Source organism: Sander lucioperca, chromosome 21 (assembly GCF_008315115.2).
Source record: "Sander lucioperca isolate FBNREF2018 chromosome 21, SLUC_FBN_1.2, whole genome shotgun sequence".
Lineage (NCBI taxonomy): Eukaryota > Metazoa > Chordata > Actinopteri > Perciformes > Percidae > Sander > Sander lucioperca.
This window is the reverse complement of record NC_050193.1, coordinates 14899274-14921074: the sequence shown is the minus strand read 5'-3', so window position 1 is coordinate 14921074 and position 21801 is coordinate 14899274. Positions and strand designations below refer to the sequence as shown.

General features: G+C 40.9%; 1 protein-coding gene across 1 annotated transcript; it reads left to right on the top strand.

The window, feature by feature from the left end:
- The first annotated feature begins 346 nt into the window (after positions 1 to 346).
- On the top strand, positions 347 to 16799 carry atf7ip2 (activating transcription factor 7 interacting protein 2). The gene is made up of 13 exons (XM_031320859.2): positions 347 to 367; positions 1126 to 1180; positions 8084 to 8156; positions 8844 to 8966; positions 9530 to 9598; positions 11372 to 11409; positions 11535 to 11596; positions 11673 to 11719; positions 11916 to 11961; positions 12148 to 12227; positions 12456 to 12644; positions 12753 to 12940; positions 16330 to 16799. Exons 2-13 carry the CDS (start codon positions 1161 to 1163, stop codon positions 16592 to 16594), a joined length of 1200 nt encoding a protein of 399 aa, XP_031176719.1. The 5' UTR covers positions 347 to 367; positions 1126 to 1160; the 3' UTR covers positions 16595 to 16799.
- Positions 16800 to 21801: the final 5002 nt, after the last annotated feature.

Here is a 21801-nt window from a genome sequence, read left to right as displayed (position 1 = left end):
ATAGACACAAATCAACAGTCAATATTCGAGGTTTGAAGTAATAGGGTCATGTTATCAGGACTACATGAGTTAGGACCAGTGGAAATCAGGGTCGAAGATGTCCGTGAAAGTGGGGTCACCGTAAATGGGAGGAAACATATATATTATTTACATACATGTTTGAAAAGCACCGGACTAATTAGAAAATTGTAATGACATGACATAATAAATGACGAGTAATACCAGTAGGAGGCAGTAATGCAACGCATAGGATGCCAACTGCCGTAAAACCCAAAAGAAGAAGATGAAGAAGAAGAAGAAGAAGAAGAAGAAGAAAAAGAAAAAGAAGAAGACGAAAAAGAATAAGAAGACGAAGAAGAAGAACGAGGTAGGTCGCGAGCTCTAGTGCTAGCTACTTGCTTACAAGTATTGGCTATTTGCCAGATAGACTGAATATTTGGAAACTATATTTTAAACGCTTCAGCTAAAGGTACGCTAGCAGTAACGTTAAGAATGTTTCCAGACTGTTGCTCTATCGAAACAAACAACAGTTTTAGCCACTCATGCATGTCCCCAGCTGTTGTTGTCCAACCACAAGCTGACGTGTACCGTTAGCTCGTAACATCTGAAAGTGAATTGTATTTAAGTAACGTTAGCAATGTTCGTTATTGTTGTCTGAAGACTGCGAAAATAAGGTATGTGTTTTACGTGTTAAAACACAACATAAACTTACACAACATCTTAAATTACACACCCCCCACTGAATTGTGTTATGTGAATTCTCATTTAGGCACACTGCTGAAATAAAAGTCTTACTTAACTAGACTTAACCCTTGTGTTGTCTTCCCGTCAACCTTGAAAAAAACCCCTTTTTTTTCTCGACGTTTTTGCTCTTTCCAACTTCTACACATTTTCAGCGCTTATATTTCTACGTCCCATATTTTCTGATATAAAACAAAAACTGAAAACGGGTCAATTTGACCCGAAGTCAACACAAGAGTTAAAAGTGATATTGGAAAAAAAGTGTTATGTCATGTAGCTAAACGTTTGCATTAGCAGCCACTGTACTGCATTGTGAGTTGTTCTAAATATCTGTATCTAAATGTGTAGCTACAAGTAACACAGTCTGTGTTTTTGTTGTTACAGCAGTTTGCAACATTGCAAGGAAGTGTCAACTGACGATGTCAACCCCCTCACTCAGGTACTTTGTCTAACGACCCCCCCCCCACTCAACAAAACGGTCTGCATGCAGCTTTTGTCTCGACAGTACACTGCATGTGTAGTAAAATATGGCCACCAGACCCAAGACACGCAGCCGTTTGTCTCGGACACAAACATGCAAATCAAAGCAGAGGGCTCGAGTGGACATTGGATCAGCATTTAAAAGGTGGCGTGCACTTAAAGCAGAACATGGATTGAAAACTGATGCAGAAGTGGCCACCAGTCTGCTGGATGTGTGAGTTAACCTCCAATTAAACATCGTTAAGCTTGCAGAACCGCTTCACTTGTTTGCAGCTTGCCAGTTTAATTTATTCAAAGTGGCTTTCACTTTGTTTTTGTTTGTCCAGCGTTAGCATTCCCTGCTGCTAATTTTGCTGCTAGTTAGCTGCCTGTCAAGCAGTTGGTTATGGCGTTGCGTAAAAGATGGATCCGAGGGGACAAATCGTGTGAATTTTCGAAATGGATAGCGAAGCTCTTTGTCAACCCAAATTGTTTCGCAGAATTGTGTCTGTCTACACCTTTCTCAGGTCAATAGAGGGATATAATAGAGAGAGCCAGTTGCTACGAGGACCATACCATTACATTACCATTACAAACTTGGTGAAAAGTGAAAATTTAGTAACACTCCTATTGGACCTGCTGAATATAAAATTAAGTGCTTCCTATACTTTTATTAATTTACATTAAATTTTATTTATAGTATCAAATCATAACAAGAGTTATCTCAAGACACTTTACAGATAAGAGTAGGTCTAGACCACACTCTATAATTAACAAAAGGGGCTTTTTACTTGTACTTTTTAGAGGAAAAGTACACTACTAAGCAGTTCTAAGAACTACTCTCCCCCCAAAATCTTTTTTTCAGTTTGCATTCCCACTGGCCAAGTGGCCATAGGGACTGGTAGGAGGGGTAAGGGTGTGACGCAAGCACGGCAACGGTCTTTATAGCGTCGTCACTAGACCTTAGCGCCACATACAACAACAAATGATGCTAATACTTGTGCACTTTTCCTATATTAAATGCACGTCCATTCTCGTAGTAATTCACGTGTTTTGCTCAACACAGACGGGGCTTTATTATACTCGGAACAGACCCCGCCTCTGCCTGCTGCGGTGTGTGTGTGTGTGTGACTGTATGTGTGTGACGGCTGACGAGCCGCAGGACACGTTTGTGGAGTTTAACTCCGAAAAGACAGTTAACCACAGGTTCCCGTTAATCTTATGATGGACATGTGTTGTGATATTTAAACAAACAAACCGTCAACGGCGAAATAAAAGCCTCTTATTTACGAGAGCGGTCTGAGAGACCTCCAGCTCACAGCGAGGTGTCTGAGCATGACTTCCCGAGCGACGAGCTAGAGGTCGGGGCAGGCGCTTGCTGGCTGTCGCCTCACTTGATGGAGCTCCTCAACTCCGAAAACTTTGAAGCAAATTGTCAATTCGGCATCAATTTTCGCAAGACTGCCTATATTCGAAATCTAAAAAGTTAATTTCTCGCCTAAAACGTTGTCAGAAGTGAATTTAATGATGAATAAGATGGTGAAAATTGTTAAAAATGTCCCGTTGTTGGTTGTTGCTCTGTCTGCAAGTTCCGAGTTGGCAATGAGCGTGACTTATAAGTTCGACCAATCATGTACACCTAGGAAAAGGGAAAAGACCCTGCTCTGAAGTAGGAGCTAAAAAAGTACGCTACTGCGGCCAGAGGAACTTAAAAATCCCCCAATTTTTCCTGTCGGAACACGACGAAAGAAGTATTCTGGGAACGTTTAGTTCTAAGAACTGCAAAAATCCCTCCGGTCGGAAAGCCCCTAAAGACCCAACAATTCTAGTAATTTCCCCCAAGAGCAAGCATTTAGTGTGACAGTAGGGGCTTTCCGATTAACGGGAACCTGTGGTTAACTGTCTTTCCGGAGTTAAACTCCACAAGCGTGTCCTGCGGCTCGCCGGCCGTCACACACACACACACACACACACACACACACACACACACAGTCTCACACACACACGTCCACAGCGCAGTAGGCAGAGGCGGGGTCTGTTCCGATTATAATAAAGCCCCGTCTGTGTTGAGCAAAACATTACGTGAATTACTACGAGAATGGACGTGCATTTAATATAGGAAAAGTGCATAGGAAAAGTATTAGCATCATTTGTTGTTGTTGTATGTGGCGCTAAGGTCTAGTAACGACGCTATAAAGACCGTTGCCGTGCTTGCGTCACTCCCTTACCCCTCCTACCAGTCCCTATGGCCACTTGGCCAGTGGGAATGCAAACGGAAAAAAAGATTTTGGGGGAGAGTAGTTCTTAGAAGTGTACTTTTCCTCTAAAAAGTACAAGTACAAGTACTATCCGGTCGGAAAGCACCTAAGGGTGAGGAAAACTTCTTTTTAGGGAGAAACCTCAGACAGACCCAGGCTCTTGGTAGGCGGTGTCTGACGGTGCCGGTTGGGGGTGTGATGAACAGTGGCAATAATAGTCACAATAAAGATATTAGAACTATGACTAGAAATAGGAGTTGTAGTAGTTCATGGTGTAACAGGGCACTGCAGAGCGTAGCGTATGAATTGTACTGTATATTTATTGCTAGATGTTTGTAAATATTGTCATTTGTAATGTACTATGGACCTTCCATTTGTGTCCTGAATAAAGTTAGAATAGAATAAATCTTTATTGTCCACCAGGGTGGAAATTTTTCTTTGGCTCACCAGACATACAAGACAGATAAACATACAGACAACATCTCAGACATGACAGTTGAGTAGTTATTATTATTATTATTATTATTATTATTATTATAGCCAGCCACGAGGGGCCGATCGAGATGTTTTGGCTTCACTTTTGGGGAGCTGTAATGCGCATGCCGCCTGTCGCGCGTACCCTGCAGCGGAGGCCTGTGAAAAACCTTGCTGATTGATGTGGCAGTTCAGAGTAAAAAAAGTATTTTACAAGAGAGCAGACGGGCGAAACGAAAAAAAAAAATGTCTAGAGCAGAAGGCGTAGAGCGTTGACTCAAACACACAACGCGTCCCCTAGGACATGCACTCAATTCAGGTGAAGAAGAACCTTCAATCCTATTTTGATGAAAAGATTTGTATATAAGCATGAAAGTAGCACAACATCGAAGTTAAAGCAAAACTCTTGTTTGTTTAAAATGTGAAAGTGCAATACAAATGGTTGTGTCCCTAAAAATCAAGTCTATCAATAATAGTGATAAATAATCGTGATTATCATTTAATTAACCGGAATCGTGCAGCCTTCGCCCTTGCATTATTATACAATCTAAAAATAGACCTATTGGCTATCTGTCTTAATAAAGCCATAAGTAATATGCATTTATTATTAATCATTGTTTTATGTTTGTTGGTCTTTTTTACTGCTTCTAACGTTTGTTGCTCGTGCACATTTTTCACTTATGAAATGCGTTCTGCGATGCTTTTTGCAAAATGACTCCTGCTTGTGCACTTTGTGGTGTTTTCTGACAGATTGCTTGCTGTTTTCTCTTGCATGCTATACTGCGCTGGCTTGTTATTGCATCACATTTTGCCATTTCTCTTTACAGCAGGTTGCACAAAGTGTATTTATATGACGTTTCAAGGTATATTTGTCATGTGTTGTGTTTTATAAAAAACGTGCTGTAATGTTATGGAAAAACTCAGGAGCAGCTCGATTCGGGAGACATTGTTGACGTACACAGAAGCATTTGATGAAATCTAGATCCAGGAGAATTAGGATCAAGCGGTACAGTTCACCCACAATTTAGTTTCACAAAGTGCCATCCCAACTCTGAAGTTCCTGTCTTCCTGAAGGTGTATATACACTTGGCCGATGACTCGTCATAGCTGGGGGCGTGGCCTGTGGTGGAGTCACTGTGGGGGAAAACAATCCATTTCCCCCTGACTGGATAACATAGCGTTAACCCAGTATGGACTTCTCAAAAGCACTTTTACCGCTTGACAGAGCATATACATTTAAAACAGCTGAGCCGTATTGGGTCAGATTGTGTGTACATTATATGTGACTTGACAAACGGCCCCAGCGGAACGGCCAGAGATGTCGTTTCCCGACATTTTTTGTTAACGTTAGCTACCTGATTGAGTCTCCAGGTAAGACAGCTGATGTTAACTGTTAGCTTATCTTATTCAATCTGACTGTATTATCAGTGACGTTATCCCAGGGTCATCAAACTCTATAGTCTATTGTTATCCCGCGTTCATTAAAGCTATATTAAAGACATTTATGTCTAAGCATGTCAAATGAATAAATTCCTTGTAACTGTTACAGCGACGTTAGTAGCATTAACATCGGCTCCGTCAGTCTATTTGGCAGTATAGGCCTATAAAACTTAAGACCAGGATTTCTTAACTTATTAAAGGCGCAGAAAGCCACACAGCAACTTTTCGGCATTGCACCAAGCAAATAAAACAACCGTAAATATGTCAAAGATTGAAGATGAACCGCTACCAAGGTCTACGCTCATTCATTCAAATGGTTTGTTTTCCCCCACGGCATAAACGGATATGACCTTTTAGTGGGCGTTCCCAGTAATGCCGACCTAGTCTTTAAACTCATGCTGGACATACAGGATGAAGAGATTACCATATAAGGTCCTCCGTCACTCATCTGTGTGAAGCTGCTATTGAATCCTAGCCCAACAACTATTCTTACCTATGTAACAAGTAATAAATCACGTTGTAGGTACCCCAGATCACATGATGCAGCACACAAGTTTTAGTGTGTGTGTGTGTGTATGTGTTGTGGAAGAAAAAGTTCTCGCAGTTACAATTCAGTGGCAGGTTCAGATGAGTTTTATTCACGTCGCAGTGGATAAAAGAAACTCACAAGTAGCTGTCGGATTCTCTCTGACCAGAATGAGTTTCTGGCCAGGGTGTTATACGATGTCACAGGAAACAACAGAATAAATAAAAGTGCTTTGATTAGTAAAGGTGTGAGTTTCTGTTGGAGCCAACCTAGGCTCGAAACAAAAGGTCTCACTCACAGTGATCAAGCAAATGCTTTGTTTTAACACTAAACTAAAGCAAAGGCAGACATACTTAAAGCAACACCAACGATTTGTTTTTTTACCTTTTTAAAATAATGTTCCCAAAATCGTTTCAGTGGTTCATCAACTCGTAACAGGGTGAACGGCACTTCTGCATTGGCTTTGCGGCCCTCTGTCGGCTATTATAGCGCTATGCAAGTTTGCCAGATTGGGTAGCGGATCTGTAGTTCGAATGAGACATAATGGACACAATTCCGCTTCCAACCTGTAGGGGGACTGAAGAAGAAAAGTGCTTTGGCGTTGTTTTAATTAAATCAGGAGACATTAACAGTTGTTGATCGACACCACATGAATGCAGCACAAATGCCCAAACTCCCAATGTTAACCATTGGGACTGCAGATGAAAATTAGCCTGCATGGCTGAATCTGGACTCTTTGCTCATGTTGATTAATTTACGTTGTCCCTTTTTAAATAAAGAAATCTAAAAAAAAAAAAAAAAAAAAGTGAAAAATAATTAGTATAGTATGGGTTCTTTTTTGGCCAGAAGTTTTTTCTTAACCTCCATGTTGTCCTCGGGTCAAATTTGACCCGTTTTTAAAGTTATTTTATATCAGAAATATGGGTAGGAATAACTGCCGGAAAAAAACCCCAACATAAACAACGACAAAAACTTCAAAAACATCAAAAGAAAATGTCAAAAGCATGCGAGAAAGCGTCGGAAAAAGCGTAATATTAAAAAAAAAAAAAAAAAAAAAAAAAAAGGGACCACAAAAGTGTCAACGGGAAGACAACACAAAGGTTAATAGACAGACAGACACATTGAGCCGAAAAACATAACCACCTCGGTGGAGTTAAAAATTTAATGTGATGCATCCAGTGCGCTGGTTCTGTTTGGAACAGCTTTAATGTGACTGTGATCCTAATGCACAACACTTGTAATGTGGAGCGGGAGGGTATTTTACTTCTACACATTAGGTGTTGTTATGAACGTTGTCAGAATGAGCTTTAATGCTAAGTAAGTGTGAACACATACAGGGAATTTGACTCCAGCTTTTGGTTGCTCTCAAAGTACTGTACATACACAGAAATAGGCATAGGGTTTCAGATGTTCCATCTCAGTCACACCTATTTGTATCTGTTAGAAAAATTATGCTTGGAATGGTTTTGCTTCAGTTTGTTTGTAATAATAATACATTTTATTTGTATTGCAAATTACATTACAGCAATCTCAAAGTGCTACAGAGCAATTCTGAGTGGGACAGGGAGCCAGTGAAGCGATTTCAGGATGGGGGTGATGTGATCATGCTTGCGCACCCTCATCATGATCCTGACAGCGCTGTTCTGGATGTCTTTGTTAAACCATTTGTATCCAAACTGCTGTTTTAGTATTTCTGTTTTTCATGTGTTGATCATGAAAGCTGAGTGAACTTGCAAAAAGCACAGAATGTATCCTTGAGGGCAGAGTGTGTTTAGCCAGAATGTGGAGGAGAGGCCGGGCCTGACCAGAGATAAGAAGAAAAGCTCCTGACTGCATGAAGTGAATAAATAACTTGACTCCCAACTCCTTTTAAAAAGACACTGTTGTGAACAATCTTCAGTCACTTTCTGTACTATGCTGTGAGTGCTGTAAACTGACTCTATACTTGGAAGTAAAAACGATCTTTGAGAGGACTTCAGTGATTCTGTCCGTTCCATATCACTACTTTGACATGAGGGGAGATGTGGATCTTTATGGCTTGTTTTAGAGATGACCCCAGAGCAAGAAGACGAACAGCTGCTTTAGGTGTAACATCTTTTATGTTGCCAGATATGACAGAAGAAGTGTTCTAATGCAAAGAGATGTATCATGCTTGTTTTGCTCAATGTGATGTATTTCCATGCAGAATGAAGAGGTTGCCGTCAAGGCCAGCGTCCTCTGGAGCCAGTGATAAAAAGATTAAACTCTCCCAATCTAAAGTAAGAGACAAATATTGTGCAACTATTAAATGTGTACCTTTTTTTTTTTTTTCTTTGCATGGTTACTTTTGCAAATGCATACTGTGTATATATAAGTATCTATAATCTGCAGTTACCAAATGCAGCTCTTCAATATGCCTGCATATATGTTTGAAGAGTTCATTAGCAAAAATGGATCAAAGACATTCTTAAAATCAATAAGGTTTCAGCGGGGTCTTAAAATAGCTACAATTTCAAAATCAAGGCCTTAAAAAGTCTTACATTCGCTGACGAATTGTGTTCTATGTTTTAAATTACTTTAAACCGATCTTAATTTTCCTACGTCCATGCAACGCTACCTCTAATGCTCTTTTTCATTATTATTCCATGGTGTTGTAGTTCTGTCTTTCGATAGTCCAAATAATTTTGCTGTATTATGGCTACAATTGAGACCAACATGCAACTTATATTGCAGCCAATCAGCTTTCGTGTTATTGGTGCGAGTCTCTTTCAGATTGTACCACAGACATAAAACAAATTTCATTCTTCGGGTATGGGGAAGGGCAAGTTTAGTGATTCTTGGCTTGAAAAAAAAAATAATTTAGGACTTAGTTGATGTTGAGAAGAAGGTCTTAAATTTCATTCATAATGGCCTTAAAGTCTTACTGTAAATTTGACGTGTGTGTGTGTGTGTGTGCGTGCGCGCAGGTGCAGACACTGGTCGAGCAGGAGGTTTACGCTGCAGTGAAAAAGAATGAAACCAAGCTGCAGGGTTTAATAGAACAGCTGGATCCTCCAGTCGACTATGAAAGCAGCATCCAAAAACTGGAGGTTGGTGGAAGCATTGGTTCACATTTCAACTAATTCTGCATGGAATTGACAAGGTTTCAACCACAAATGAACACCTCTACGAGACTTGATGATTGTCAGTTAGTAGTGGGCGTCCAATACTTTAAAAAGTACAAATGTCTTCTTGTTTGTGCACATTTGACATATTTACCGCCTTTCTTTGTTCCTTCTCCTTTTTTGTCTTTTCTTACATACTTTCTGCATTCCCTAATTTCATCAAGCAGTCTCTTGCCTTTTTTTCCCTTATGGCCCTTTCTAAATTTGACAGCCGCTGGTAAATCTTTTAAGCATCCATTCTTCTGCTGTCTAGCTTCATCTGTTGTTCATTGTTCTTCATCAGTTTTTTACCCATTAGATAAAAATCCACTTGAATTGTACACAGATGCTTACCATCGTAACATTCACCTTTTTTATTCATGTTTTTGTCAATCTGCCATTTCTTAGCTCCTTAAAACAAAAGAACCAAAGCAACCAATAACCTATTGTGGATAAGGAATTCCTTAAATCAAATGAATCCTTACAGAATATCTTCCTCTCTTCCTCAGGCTCGGATTAACACGGTAACCAAGAGAGCAGAAGCAGCTATCGCCTACATAACAAAGACACAGGAAATGGTACGATGCAGACGTACACTTATACAAATTGTGTATGGACTGATATGCATGGTTAGCGTGAAAGCCATTTTATTTTATTTTTGTACTCATGCAGTCAAATGTTTTAGTAAATATACTCGAGCACACAACAGTTTAAGGGCCCTATCTTGCACCCAGCGCAATTGACTTTGTACACCGACACATGTATCATTCCTATTTTGCACCCGACGCACAGCGGACTTTTCCCTGCACAGACTCACGTCGGTAAATTAGGGAATGAATTTGAGCTCCCGAGGGCGGTTCAGCGAAAAGAGGAGGCGTGTTCCGGCGCAAACGTTCCCTAGTGCTATTTTGCAGTTTCAGAAAACAGTTCCGCCACAGACCAGGAAAAACCTAGTCTAAAGTCAGTGGCGCGTTATTCAGATGCTATTTTAAGGGTGCATGCTTGGCCGTAATGTAGAGTGTGCACACCGCGCATACACTTTGCTTCTCTCATCTCACGAACCCAGCAGTTCCCATTTTTGCAAACCATACATAAATACAAGGAAAAATATGACCTTGTTTTACACAACATTTCCATGAATCATGGATGTGTTGATGACATAAATGAGGATTTAAGGAGATGTGATGTGACGGGAGAGGAGAGACAGAAGAGCTGCATCGTCTATAGTGAGGAAATCTCGGTCTAATGTTAGACTACATTGCAAAAATATCACCATGCATTCATAACCTCGTGATTCAGTGAGAGTGAGCCCAAAACATCGGAAAGTATGTTTTTGTGACATTTCTTTATTTACATTTTGTCAAAAAGAAAAATCAATAGCAAACGTCGGTCTCCTCGGCTGTGAACCGCTCCTGGCGTGCGCCCATGGACGTATTAAGAGCGTGCGCCTAGCAAATCCTCCATTATAATAGCAATCCGCCATGGAACAAGCGCGCCTGCTTTTTAAGGGAATGTGAGATAACTCTCTGATTGGTTTATTGCATGTTACGCCCAAACCACACCTATGAGTAATGTAGCTACTTCAGACCAACCCATTTTAGATTTGCGTCGGGCGCAAGAGTCATTTATCCCGCCGGTATAATGGCAACAGCGCCTGAGATCCGCCCACAAAGCTACTTGCGTTTGGCGTTACTTGCGTTTCAGATCGTTAAAATAGGGCCCTTAATATTGTTAAAGGTGCCCTGCCGCACAAAACCATGTTTACTTGAATTTTTTTAAATGTTAGGTCCATATGTGTCTGTGTTATGTCGTGAATGTGAAAATGAACTGCTACCTCCTCTGTCAGCCCTAGCCACTGAAAAGAAATAAGTGGAGAAATCAGGCCAATTACAAAAGCTGGTCAGTCTGACGTGGTGTTGCCTGAGCTCATTACTATTCATGAGCTCGCCCAGTTGCGCTGGGTAAAGGATGCTGATAGCCAGGCTCTCATTGGCTAGCTGTTAGCCAATCAGAGTCAAGCAGCTTAGCTCGTTGAATATTAATGAGAACTGGCACAAATTGAGCTGAGTCTTCCTGCAGGCTTTCTATACCACGCTAGAATGGCTTGAAACAAGGTAACCAAGGCATTTTTTTCCACAAAAAAATGTTACAGAGTCCATGGTAGAACTTCAGACATTAACACAAAGTAATGAAATACGTGTGGCAGGGCACCTTTTAATGTAATGACCTGTTTGTCTGATCTTCATGGTAACCGAATGTAGGAAATGTGATGATAGATGCACAAAATAATGATGTCCAGTTTGAAATGTAAACACCTCCACATGTGATCTGAACAAATGTTTGCCTTTCAGAGCCCACTGCCATCTCTTTTTAATGTCAAGTTCATCAGGTATGTAGAACCTGGTTCAGTCGCATTAGTCCTTAGTGAAAGTCATGATGGTCCTGATGTGAATTTGCACCTTGGATTTATTTGCATTCTGAGTCGAGATTTGATTTGATGTCCCAACTCTACAGTGCAGACTTTGAGGATGAAATCCAGGAAACCCGGTCACAGAGTAAGAGCCCAACGAGCCTGCGTGCGTGTGTGTGCTAATGAATATTTGCATTTGTGGGTCGCATGGCTATTCAGTCTATGCATTTTTTTTTTTTCAGCTGACAAAAAGAGCATGGGCAACAGCAGAGAGCTCTTTAAAATGATGGTAAATATGCACTTATTTGTCTTGTAATAATCGGTTTCACACAAATGTATGTTTAATCAGCAAAAAAGATAGGTCACTGTTAATTGTAGTTTGGGCAATAGTTGTTGAGTTGAGGCAATGACATATTGTGGCTTACCGTGTCTAAAAAATGGTGTAAACAGTGAGGTTTTTAAGATGATTGATCCTTTCTGCCCAGGAAACCACAAATAAGGCACTAAAGAAGATGCATGCAGATAAGGCAGGTAAGATGGTTATATATACCATATTATTTTGCCATGCAGTGAGAAAAAACTGACACCATAAGCTTTTATAATGATCCAAATAATTAATGAGTCAGTGAGTACATGACTTAATAGCCACATCCTCTTTTTCCCACTCTTTCCTGTCCCTTCTTCTTTTACTTGTCATTGCACATAATCCGTGTTAAGCTTTGAAGGATGCCATAGCAGATTTCAGTGAGGAACAGCCGCCTCCGGTTCTTACTCCCTATGGCTCTCCTGAGTGTAAGGTAGGAGGCTTCAGTATCTGATATCCTTTTCTAAACATGAAACGCATGCATATGTTATGTGTAGCTAATGACAAGCTACTCAAGCATACGGAAAAATAATTTAGTTTCCTACATAACCTTCTTGAGTTTATTCTTATTTATTCGTTTTTTTTTGTTTTTTTTTGTTTATTCTCTGTGTATTTTGTGCCATGCCCTTATCTACTCACAATGCTATTTTGTGTAATTCAGGGACTTACCAGGTTCATAAAGCAAGAACCTGACGATGAGCACATGAAGAAAGAGCCAGAAGATAAGCAGGGGAAAAAGAACAGTGTTGAGTCCAAGCAGTGTGAGGAACCAAAGGCTAAGAGGATAAAAGAAGAATGTCTCTCTCCTCCTGGCAGCAGTAACTATCCCAAGTACACAGACTTCGAGCAGGTAACACACACACACGCACTCAACACGAAGCCACAGTAACTTTTTTAATTAACTTGACTGTTTGCTACTCACATTAACCCCGCTGCCTCCCCCTTCTCTGACCCTCAGGACCGGCCCTCGTATCCTCCTCTTCCCGCCACCCCCTTCCCCTCCATCCTGAGCATGGAAGCGGCATTATACAACATCCCCCAGAGACTAGTAGTACGTGTGGCTCTCATCAGGCACCCCCCTGGCCTCTCTGTGCTCTGGAATGTGGAGGAGGAAGACCCCTCTGCGCCGCCCATGGATAGTTATAGGTGAGAAACAGCAGAGGGTGGGAGATTTGTGTAGAGAAGGCAGGCTTCTGCCCTGCTACCCTCTGGATAAAATCACCCCTCTGAACCTTGAACAAGAATTTAGTTATTTACCTTTTAAGTGACTGCCTCTTTCAAATAAATGTTGGCATTTACCCACTGCTAGTACCAGCTCTACTCGGCTTGGCTCGACTCAACTCGGCCGCGGTGCCCTGCCCTCCTTTTTCCATTGCAGATTTAGTACCACCTAATGCGTGAGGCGAGCATGGCTGGACGTCATAGCTACGGCGCCGGAAACTGCTGTGACCTAACGCGACACACACACACAGAACGTCGAAGGTGTGTTGTATTTGATTCTCGGCATGCGGCTGTTGCCACAGCCAGAAGACAAATTTTCAAAAGAATCTGGAGGCAGCAAAAAAAAAAAAACCAGCGCTGGCTAAACTATTTTAAAATTGCAGGTTTGATCAGGACACCCCCGCCTGTCGCTAGCGTGGCTGTATTAAGAGGTCACTAGCAATGATGACGCAGTGATAAGTGACGATTCTCTCCGACCAATCAGGAGTCTGCAGGTTTTCACGTCACCTTTTGGTATCGCCTCAGCTCGCTTGGAACCTCGACGGAGGTGATACTAAAAAAAGTACCTGTTGGCAGGTACCAGGGACTTTTTTTCATAATGGAAAACCCAAAAAGTAGAGTCGAGGCGAGTCGGGCAGGTACCATGTAATGGAAAACTGCCATTTGTCCCATTCCCATGGCTCTTTTCAAATGCAGCTGTGAAAATCATCTTCATAATCATCTTCATAATGACTTCTTCAAATTAGGGCCGTCAATCGATTTAAAATTAGGGCTGTCAAAATAACCGTTAATTATTTATGCGATTTAATTTCGATTAATTCATCATAGAGTATGTAATTAATTAGATTACATTTTTTAATTGATTGACAGCCCTAATTAAAATATTTAATTGCATGATTGTCCATAGTAACTCGTAATTAATCACAATTTTTTTTTATCTGTTTTAAATGCAATTTTAAAAGGTACATTTTTCAAGTTTTTCATGCTCAAGTAGTATTTGAGACTCAGCGTACTCCGGTGGTAACTTTATTCATGTCGACAGAACACGCAAATAACGTCTTGTCGAGAGAACCCTAATGAGAATGTGACATGGATACAGTGCCTTGCAAACGTGTTAACCCCCCTTGCTAAATCAGTAATTTCACTGGCTAACAACTAATATATTTATTTAGTATTATAACAGAGGATACATGCAAAATATTGAACATATGAAAAAACTACGAAAGTCCCTTTGGATTATGAAGGATTAAATTTGACAGGTTCTGGTCTGGCCCCAAAGGCCAGAGTCTCTCTGACTCCAATTTGGTCACCTCAAATACTGCTCCTTTAAGTTTCGTGTTCGTTGGGTGGTAGACCAGAAAATCAATACACAGGATTCGTTCAGTTAGTCTATAACAAACTTTAGTAAATGATATTGCAAGCAAAATACAACTTATGCATAAGGAATCAAGACAATTATCTCTCACCCTAACGCCAACAGTCTCTTCGGAATCTGAATCCCGATCTATCTTGCCCTTTCTGTCTTATTCTCTCCTGGGCCCCCCCTCCTGCGATGCATTCGGCTGTTATCAGTGCACCTGGTCTCAGCCTCCGGTTTTCCCACTGAAGATTCGCGCATACCCATGACTGCGTCTTTGTTCTCTCGTTTCTCTGGCCGTGAGATTATGTGCTACTGTTGATCATTTCATTGGCATGGGCGCCTTCACTTCCAGCGTGTCTTACACAAAGTCAGCCTGGTTCAACGCTTTTACTAGCCTGACAAGCCAGACCCACATCAAGATGGAACTCACCATTGGCAGGGCTCAATCCGAGGGGCGGGATAAACCGTTGTCTTTCAGATTCCCTCTGCACTCATAGCCATCCAGAGCAATGCTAGTTGATAGATTAAGCTTTTGCCGTATCCGGTCGGCAAAACTCCAAACACATCTTCTTTTTTTTAAGAATGACTTCAGTGTCGTTCTTTGTTCTTTTCTCAAAGAAAAGCTTAACTCCAAGTCTTCCAGAGTCTCGGCCAAAGCCAATTCGAAAGACCGCTGTTCGCCAGCAGCAGCAGCCATCTTCTTTGTTTTCAGGTAGCAGGGAATTCACGTGTCATTATGTTAAGCCCGCCCACTGTCATTATGTTAAGCCCGCCCACCGACTCTATACACAAAGTGATTGGCCTGACCAGAATTAGTTTTTTTTCCAGCTCGTAAGCCAACAGACTTTCCTTGACTGGGTTACAGGTGCATAGCATTGGCGACACAGGATATTGAACCTGTTTCTTTGAACCTGTAATTGTTTGCCCTCTGTCACTAACAGACAAGTTCGCAAATTCTAAGTTGAAGCTATAAAATTGATTTTTTTTAAAAAAAGAAAGAAATTGTGTTTTTTATTATTATTATCTTTAGGGGGGCTAGCCAATAATTCCTGCCACTATCCTCGGGCCGGGCCCTTGATCAAGCATTTGTGTTTTTTTAATCATTACTTTATTAGCCTAATTCGGTGGGGAGAAAGCTATGCCTCTCCAGCTTCTCCCGTAGCTCTGGGTGTATGTCCTGCACTGACTTGAGTGTCAGGTAAACTGTACTAAAATCGTGTCTCCCTCTCTTGATTTTATGGGCCCCGATGTAAGCTTTAGGCTTGAGCCCCCCTGAAAAGGGTCTAAATCGCCACGGAGTTGCTAAGAGGGTCTGAAAAATCACTAAATCTAGCCAGAAAGTCGGCAAGTTGGCAACACTGTCCACAGTGTTACTGCTGCATCCTGATTTCCCAAACTACGGAGCAGCCTGGGCCCAAATCAAATGCACATTAACTCGATATCGCGTTCGTTTTGACAGCTCTACTTTAAATGCCTCGTTTAGTTTCACCAGTATTCAGTTTACTATTACATACAGCAAATAAAGCATCAAACCCTGCCATTTGAGAAGCTTAAACCTGAAAATGTGTAGCATTTTTTCCACAAATTTGACATGGTAAAAGGACTGAAGCGGTTAATCATTAAAAGAATATCAGATTATTTTTGCGTCGTTCATCGAATTGATTAATCAACTAATTGTTTCAGCTCTGGTAGAGTTAAATGGTTTTTAGATGGCGATATCTAAGGCAAGCAGCAACCTGACACATTAGAATTAGATCTAGATATTTTATTTATATATATATATATATATATATATATATATATATATATATATATATATATATTTTTTAGAATAGATATTGCCATCGATGCACAGCCACCGAGACAAGCAGCCAGTCTTTTTTTTTATTTTTTAATTTTAGTTACTTGCTTTTTTACGCATTCTTGTTTTCTCTCTCTCTCTGTTCTGCTGCAGCGTCTACATGACTATGGAAAAGGTCAAGGGTAGCAACGTCTTCCCAAATTGGCGGACCGCTGGTGAGGTGAGGGCCATCCCTCTGCCCACGTGTGTGTTGATCACCAAGTACAAGCCCGGGCACAGGATGTGTGTCGCTGTGGTGGGCAAAGACAAGTTTGGCCGGTACGGACCTTACAGTAAAGTTATAACTGCAGTAGTACCTGATACATTGGGAGGATATGGAGTCAAGCTAGAGACAGCCCAAGCAGCATTAGGAAGATAGGGATTTTTTTGGTTGTTTTTTAAGGGCAATGTTACAAAATGTTATGTACACAGTTTTAAATGTTTAGAAACAAAACCGAAATGTGTTGATACATTGAAAAATGTTACATTTAAATACATTTTTAATGAGCTTATAAAGTTGACAATGTTTAAACGTATACTCTCCAATTTTTTTTCATTTTTTAAAGTAAAAGTCTCAAACATTGGATGTGTTGAAAAGTTTCTTGCCTATCTCATTTTGAAATAATAAATTGAATACTTTGGATTATTTGGCTGCTGGTCAGACTAAAACCCATGTCCACAACCAGCCTACTGTATAAGATGTCATGGTGAATGCTAATGTTTTTACACTGAATGTTATTTGAAGTGAGTTTTAGATCAGTCCAGTGGCAATAACTGTCATAGTAATAAATATGGTGATGCCAGTGTTTATACTGTTATTCTCATAATCTCTTGCGTAAATGTGAAGCTTATTTTTCTGCTGAAATCTGATTCTGTTTCGATGCAACCATTGAACCGATGATTTGTGACCCTAAACTGTAACAATTATGGAAGTAAGCATGGCACTGCCTTTGAATTTGCCACCCTCATGCCAAACTATATTCTTTAAAAAGAATGCAGTGCTTATTTACACACTAAGCTATGATGGTGGTCTTACTTGCTGCTCCACATTTTTCTTCCTGCGTGATGGACTTCTGATTTCTTGCCAGCTGGCAGCAGTCAACAGTCACCTCACTCTCTTGCTATGCCTTGAGCTATGTGTAAGTGAAGAAGACAGGACACAATCCCTATCAGTCACAACAGAGACTTAGAATACTCACTCAAAACTGGGGCGATTTGTGAGCCTGACATGCAGACCTGGCTGTACCTTAAAGGGCCATTTCACCGAAATAACATGTAGTGGTATCCGGCCTTACATCTGCCAGTTTTTCTGCAAGACGTACCTCTACATAATGGCAATTTTCATACAGTCGGCATTTCGTTTGGATTTATTTCTCATTTTGTATGCTTTTTTTTTTTTTTAAATGTTATGGTCATTTATTTCTCAATATAGTTGATCCTTTTTTTAAATGTTTCTACAAAGGCAGGTTTGGGCCTCCGTAGTGGCCGATCATGTGCTGAGGTGCCTGTACTATTGGTACAAGTTGCTCTTTAATGGTCCCAGACCAACCTGCAACCCTTAACTGAATAAGCAGGTATAGTAAAAACACAGGATAAAACATAAGAGGAATATTTCAAAGAGAGAGGCCTGTTTTTAAATCAGATCAGGTCTTTTGTTCGAGTGAGATCCAGTTTAGAGGATCAAGTAAAGATCCAGAGATTCAATAGATGGCGGACCTCCCAGCTTGATTCCTGGAACTCCTGGAAATCTGGCTTGGCCTTGTGGTACGATTGTGCCAGGACCCTGGATTGGTAACCGCTTGAACACATATATAAAGGGAGCAACCCTACCAACTTTAGTTCAGCTTAGTCTGGCTCTCTTTGGGTTTCCTGGCTTCACTGAGCCTGAATAACCAAGCTGGTTATCAACTGGCTCAGTTAACTCCAACTACGAGCACGTTCATGTGGAGGAGGTGGAGTTTTTACAAGCAACACTATCACAACCATGAATGGAGTACTTAATGAAACAGTGATATCTGCAGTAAAGTTAGGTTCCAATTATTAAAAGTAAATCTAAGCCTGATACACGTGGCAATTATTATACGTCTTTAATATAGTTAGTCATGTTTTGCTATTTTGTCTGGTGATGAACAAACTACTGTGAGTGTGTGATGCACATCTGTCGGCCAGTGGTCGGGCTGTTGGCAGGTTTTGATCTGATCCTCTGAAGTTATCCTTCCAGGTTAGCCCTGAATGCATCGGTTACCATGGTGATCTACCAGCTTTGTGATACTGTAAAAAGCTGGCCACAGACCCACTAATCACACTTTGTGGAACAGGCTTGACTCTCAACTGCCGAGAAAGACAATACACTAACTAAGGTGATCACCAAAACAACATTTTAAAGGTCAACTATTAGATAGCATTTTCAGGTTAATACTTGTATTTTGTGTTTGTACTAGAACATGTTTACATGCTTTAATGTTCAAAAACCACTTTATTTTTCTCATACTGCCCATGGCTGCTGCACCTGTATTTACCCTCTGTATGGGATGCTCCGTAGGAGCGCCTGTCTCTTTAAGCCGCCCTCCCGACATAGCCCAGTCTGCTCTGATTCTGCGCTTCTACGCTCTTGTTTCACTAGTATCAGCTGGAGCTACTGCAACTGACTATATGGCAGGACTTTGTACAGTGAAAAAATCACCAATAAAAGCTTCTAAACCAAATACTACACAAACGGACATATCCCAGCAGTAATGTGACCCGAAATTGGGGAGAAATGACCAACATTGGCTGCCAAGATTAGCTACAGCTATGTGGCGTTATCATGCAGTATATAGTATACAGCAGTATACAGTATATAAACTGGACCAACAGATCCCGTTGCTCTGGACGGAGACCAGTGAAGGATATTAGAAGCGCTTTTCCGGTGATGGCTGAGCGTTACTGCGCAGCCTCCAACTGAGAGAGACGACGTAAATGTGATGTGAGCAACCTGTCTGAAAGTTGTAAGTCTTCTGGAAGCTGTGTCAAGAGAAATCTCAATCATTCCCAATCTAGCAGAGACGGAGAGCGTAGGTATATGTAAGGAGATAACATGGGCACAGGTTAATTATTGCTAACTAAAATGCTAGTTAACATTAGTAATTAAACTTAAACAGCGAATGTAAGTCGAAACTGCCTGCGAGCTTCTCCTGTACTATACGGTAATTCCTCTACTGTGCGACAGTAAGTCGCGTGGTTATGACACAATCAGTTATGACACAGGCCTATTTTTACAAAAACGTCTGCTACGGAGCCATAACGTGAGATACCAGGTAATGGCGCCTTTTATACATTGTCGTGTTTCTTTAGAAATAAACAATGGACAAATAGAGTCTTTAAATGCTTCAGATGTAAAGTTATTCGCTGTCAAAGTGGCGCCAAATGAATGGCAGTCAATGGAATGCTAACGGGAGGTGATGGCTTGGTAGCATCAAATGGCGCCATAGGAGCTACGCGTTCTGGGGAGAGGCTTACCCCCTTGATATTTAGCAGTAGGTTAACATTATATTACGGAACGAAGCAGCATGTTCTACCGTCAAATATCACAGTAAAAGGCTTCCAAACACTACCCAATCGGACATGTTTCAGCAGTAACGCGCACCAAAATTGGGGAGAATTTAACAAATTGGCAGCGAAGATGACAACTTTTACTGCCGTTAGCATGTAGCTACTATAGTTAGCAGTGGACACTAATAGATATAGCAGCACTTTCTACAGTCAAAAATATATAGGAGATAGGCTTTTTAACCAAATACTCCATAACCAGAAATGTTTCAGGAGTAATGTGACCCAGAATTGGGGAGAATTTAGCTAACCACACTGGCAGTCAAGATGACATTCTTTACTGCCGTAGCATGTAGCTACATGCAACAATGTTAATGTTAGCTTAAAAACTTCACACTTCAGTAGTTCCTGTCTGGAGCAGATAACCAATCATAGCAGGCCGGCTTAGAGTTGCGTAATACTTAGCCGAGAGTAGAAAAAACTGTTGAAACTGGAGCGTTCAGAACAGTTGGAAATCTGAACATTTTAGCTCACAGGGATTTATCTAAAATGGTTTACCTCATTATTTTGTTTTGGCCACGTTTTACATGGCGTTTACGTTTTACATGAAAATCCGACATTGTTACATTGTAGACATGACAGAAAATACGGGAAAGCATCATGTGTCTCCTTTAAAGGACACAAATAAGGACAAGTTTCTTTTGGGACAGTTTTTCCATTTTGTAAATGTGATGCAAAACTAAAATGTATAATTGACTGACTGCATATGTGGTTATTATACTCAATACTTGAGGTGTACTTACCCGGAAGTGGGTGACATAGACAAAGAAGGTCTGCTGGTGTGCTTGGGCTGTTGGTCATGCACCGTTTGATATTATGCTGTGTATGAAGAAGTGGGAGTGCAACTGTAAAGGGAGTCGTTAGACCCACATTGAATGCCTGCTCCCAGCATCAGCAATAGTCTGTGTGTGTCTCTCCTCAACCAGCAGTATCCAGTGGGGAAGCACAGCAGAGTGATGAGCCTCGTAAGACCACTTAAAAAGAAAAACCCACAATCACACCGACACACACATACAGGCACACACAGTGCCCTAATTAGAGCTGACAGCAGAGGAGTGAGAGCTTATGAAATGAGGGCGAGTATAAAATTAAAAAAAAAGATGTGCAGAGAAGCTTGATAGAAAAAGCAGAGGTGGAGCAGAGACAGTGATTAGGGAGCAAATTAGGTCTTTAAAGTTTTAAAGTGAAGTGTTGGCAGAATGGTGACCTGCTTCCTCAGACCCTTCCATTCTGTAAAATTGAGAGCTGCAGTCTGGAGAAACTCAAGTATGCAAGTAACAGGCTGTCTACTCACTTGTATTATTATTCCAAGATGAATTAGCAAGATTCTTTATTTGCTTGATTTGAAGTGTGTGGTGGAAATCTGAACAGAACCACTTTTAAATGAAGAGGTTTTAAGACAAAGTTTCCTTTGGTATGGTTTTAAAGCTTTAGTGCGTAACTTTTAATGAACGTCTGACGTCCGTTACATTCAAGACTTTGCCAAATGAGTCCATACACAGCTTATTAAGACTATCAGCTCCACACAACTCTCTCTGTATTTATACACTCAGTATGACTTTGTTCAGAAAATTGTTTCTTCCGGTGTCTTTCGCGCGTGGAAAATCGAGCAAAGATAATTACCTCTTCTGAAGAGTCCATTATGTTTTTTTAATCCTCCGCGTCCTCCTTGGCTACTAGCAACTGCGTGGAGGAGAGGTGGGGGTTGGTGCACGATCACCGAAGGCTTGTATCATGTGGATGTGCCGACAATTTTGTTGTCATTACTTATAATTCCTCATGGGGGCAACAGAAACTACGCACTATAGCTTTAATACATACATGCAAGTATGGATCGCAAGTCCAGCGCAGTGAACACAGCACAGCAACAGGAGTTTCAACTGACATTCAGTATACAAACCCAGTTTATATATCATTGTAAAATTGTCTGTATGGTTCGATTCTACAATGAATAGATAACTTGTTCACAGCAAATGGCATCAATAATACTCATCAATT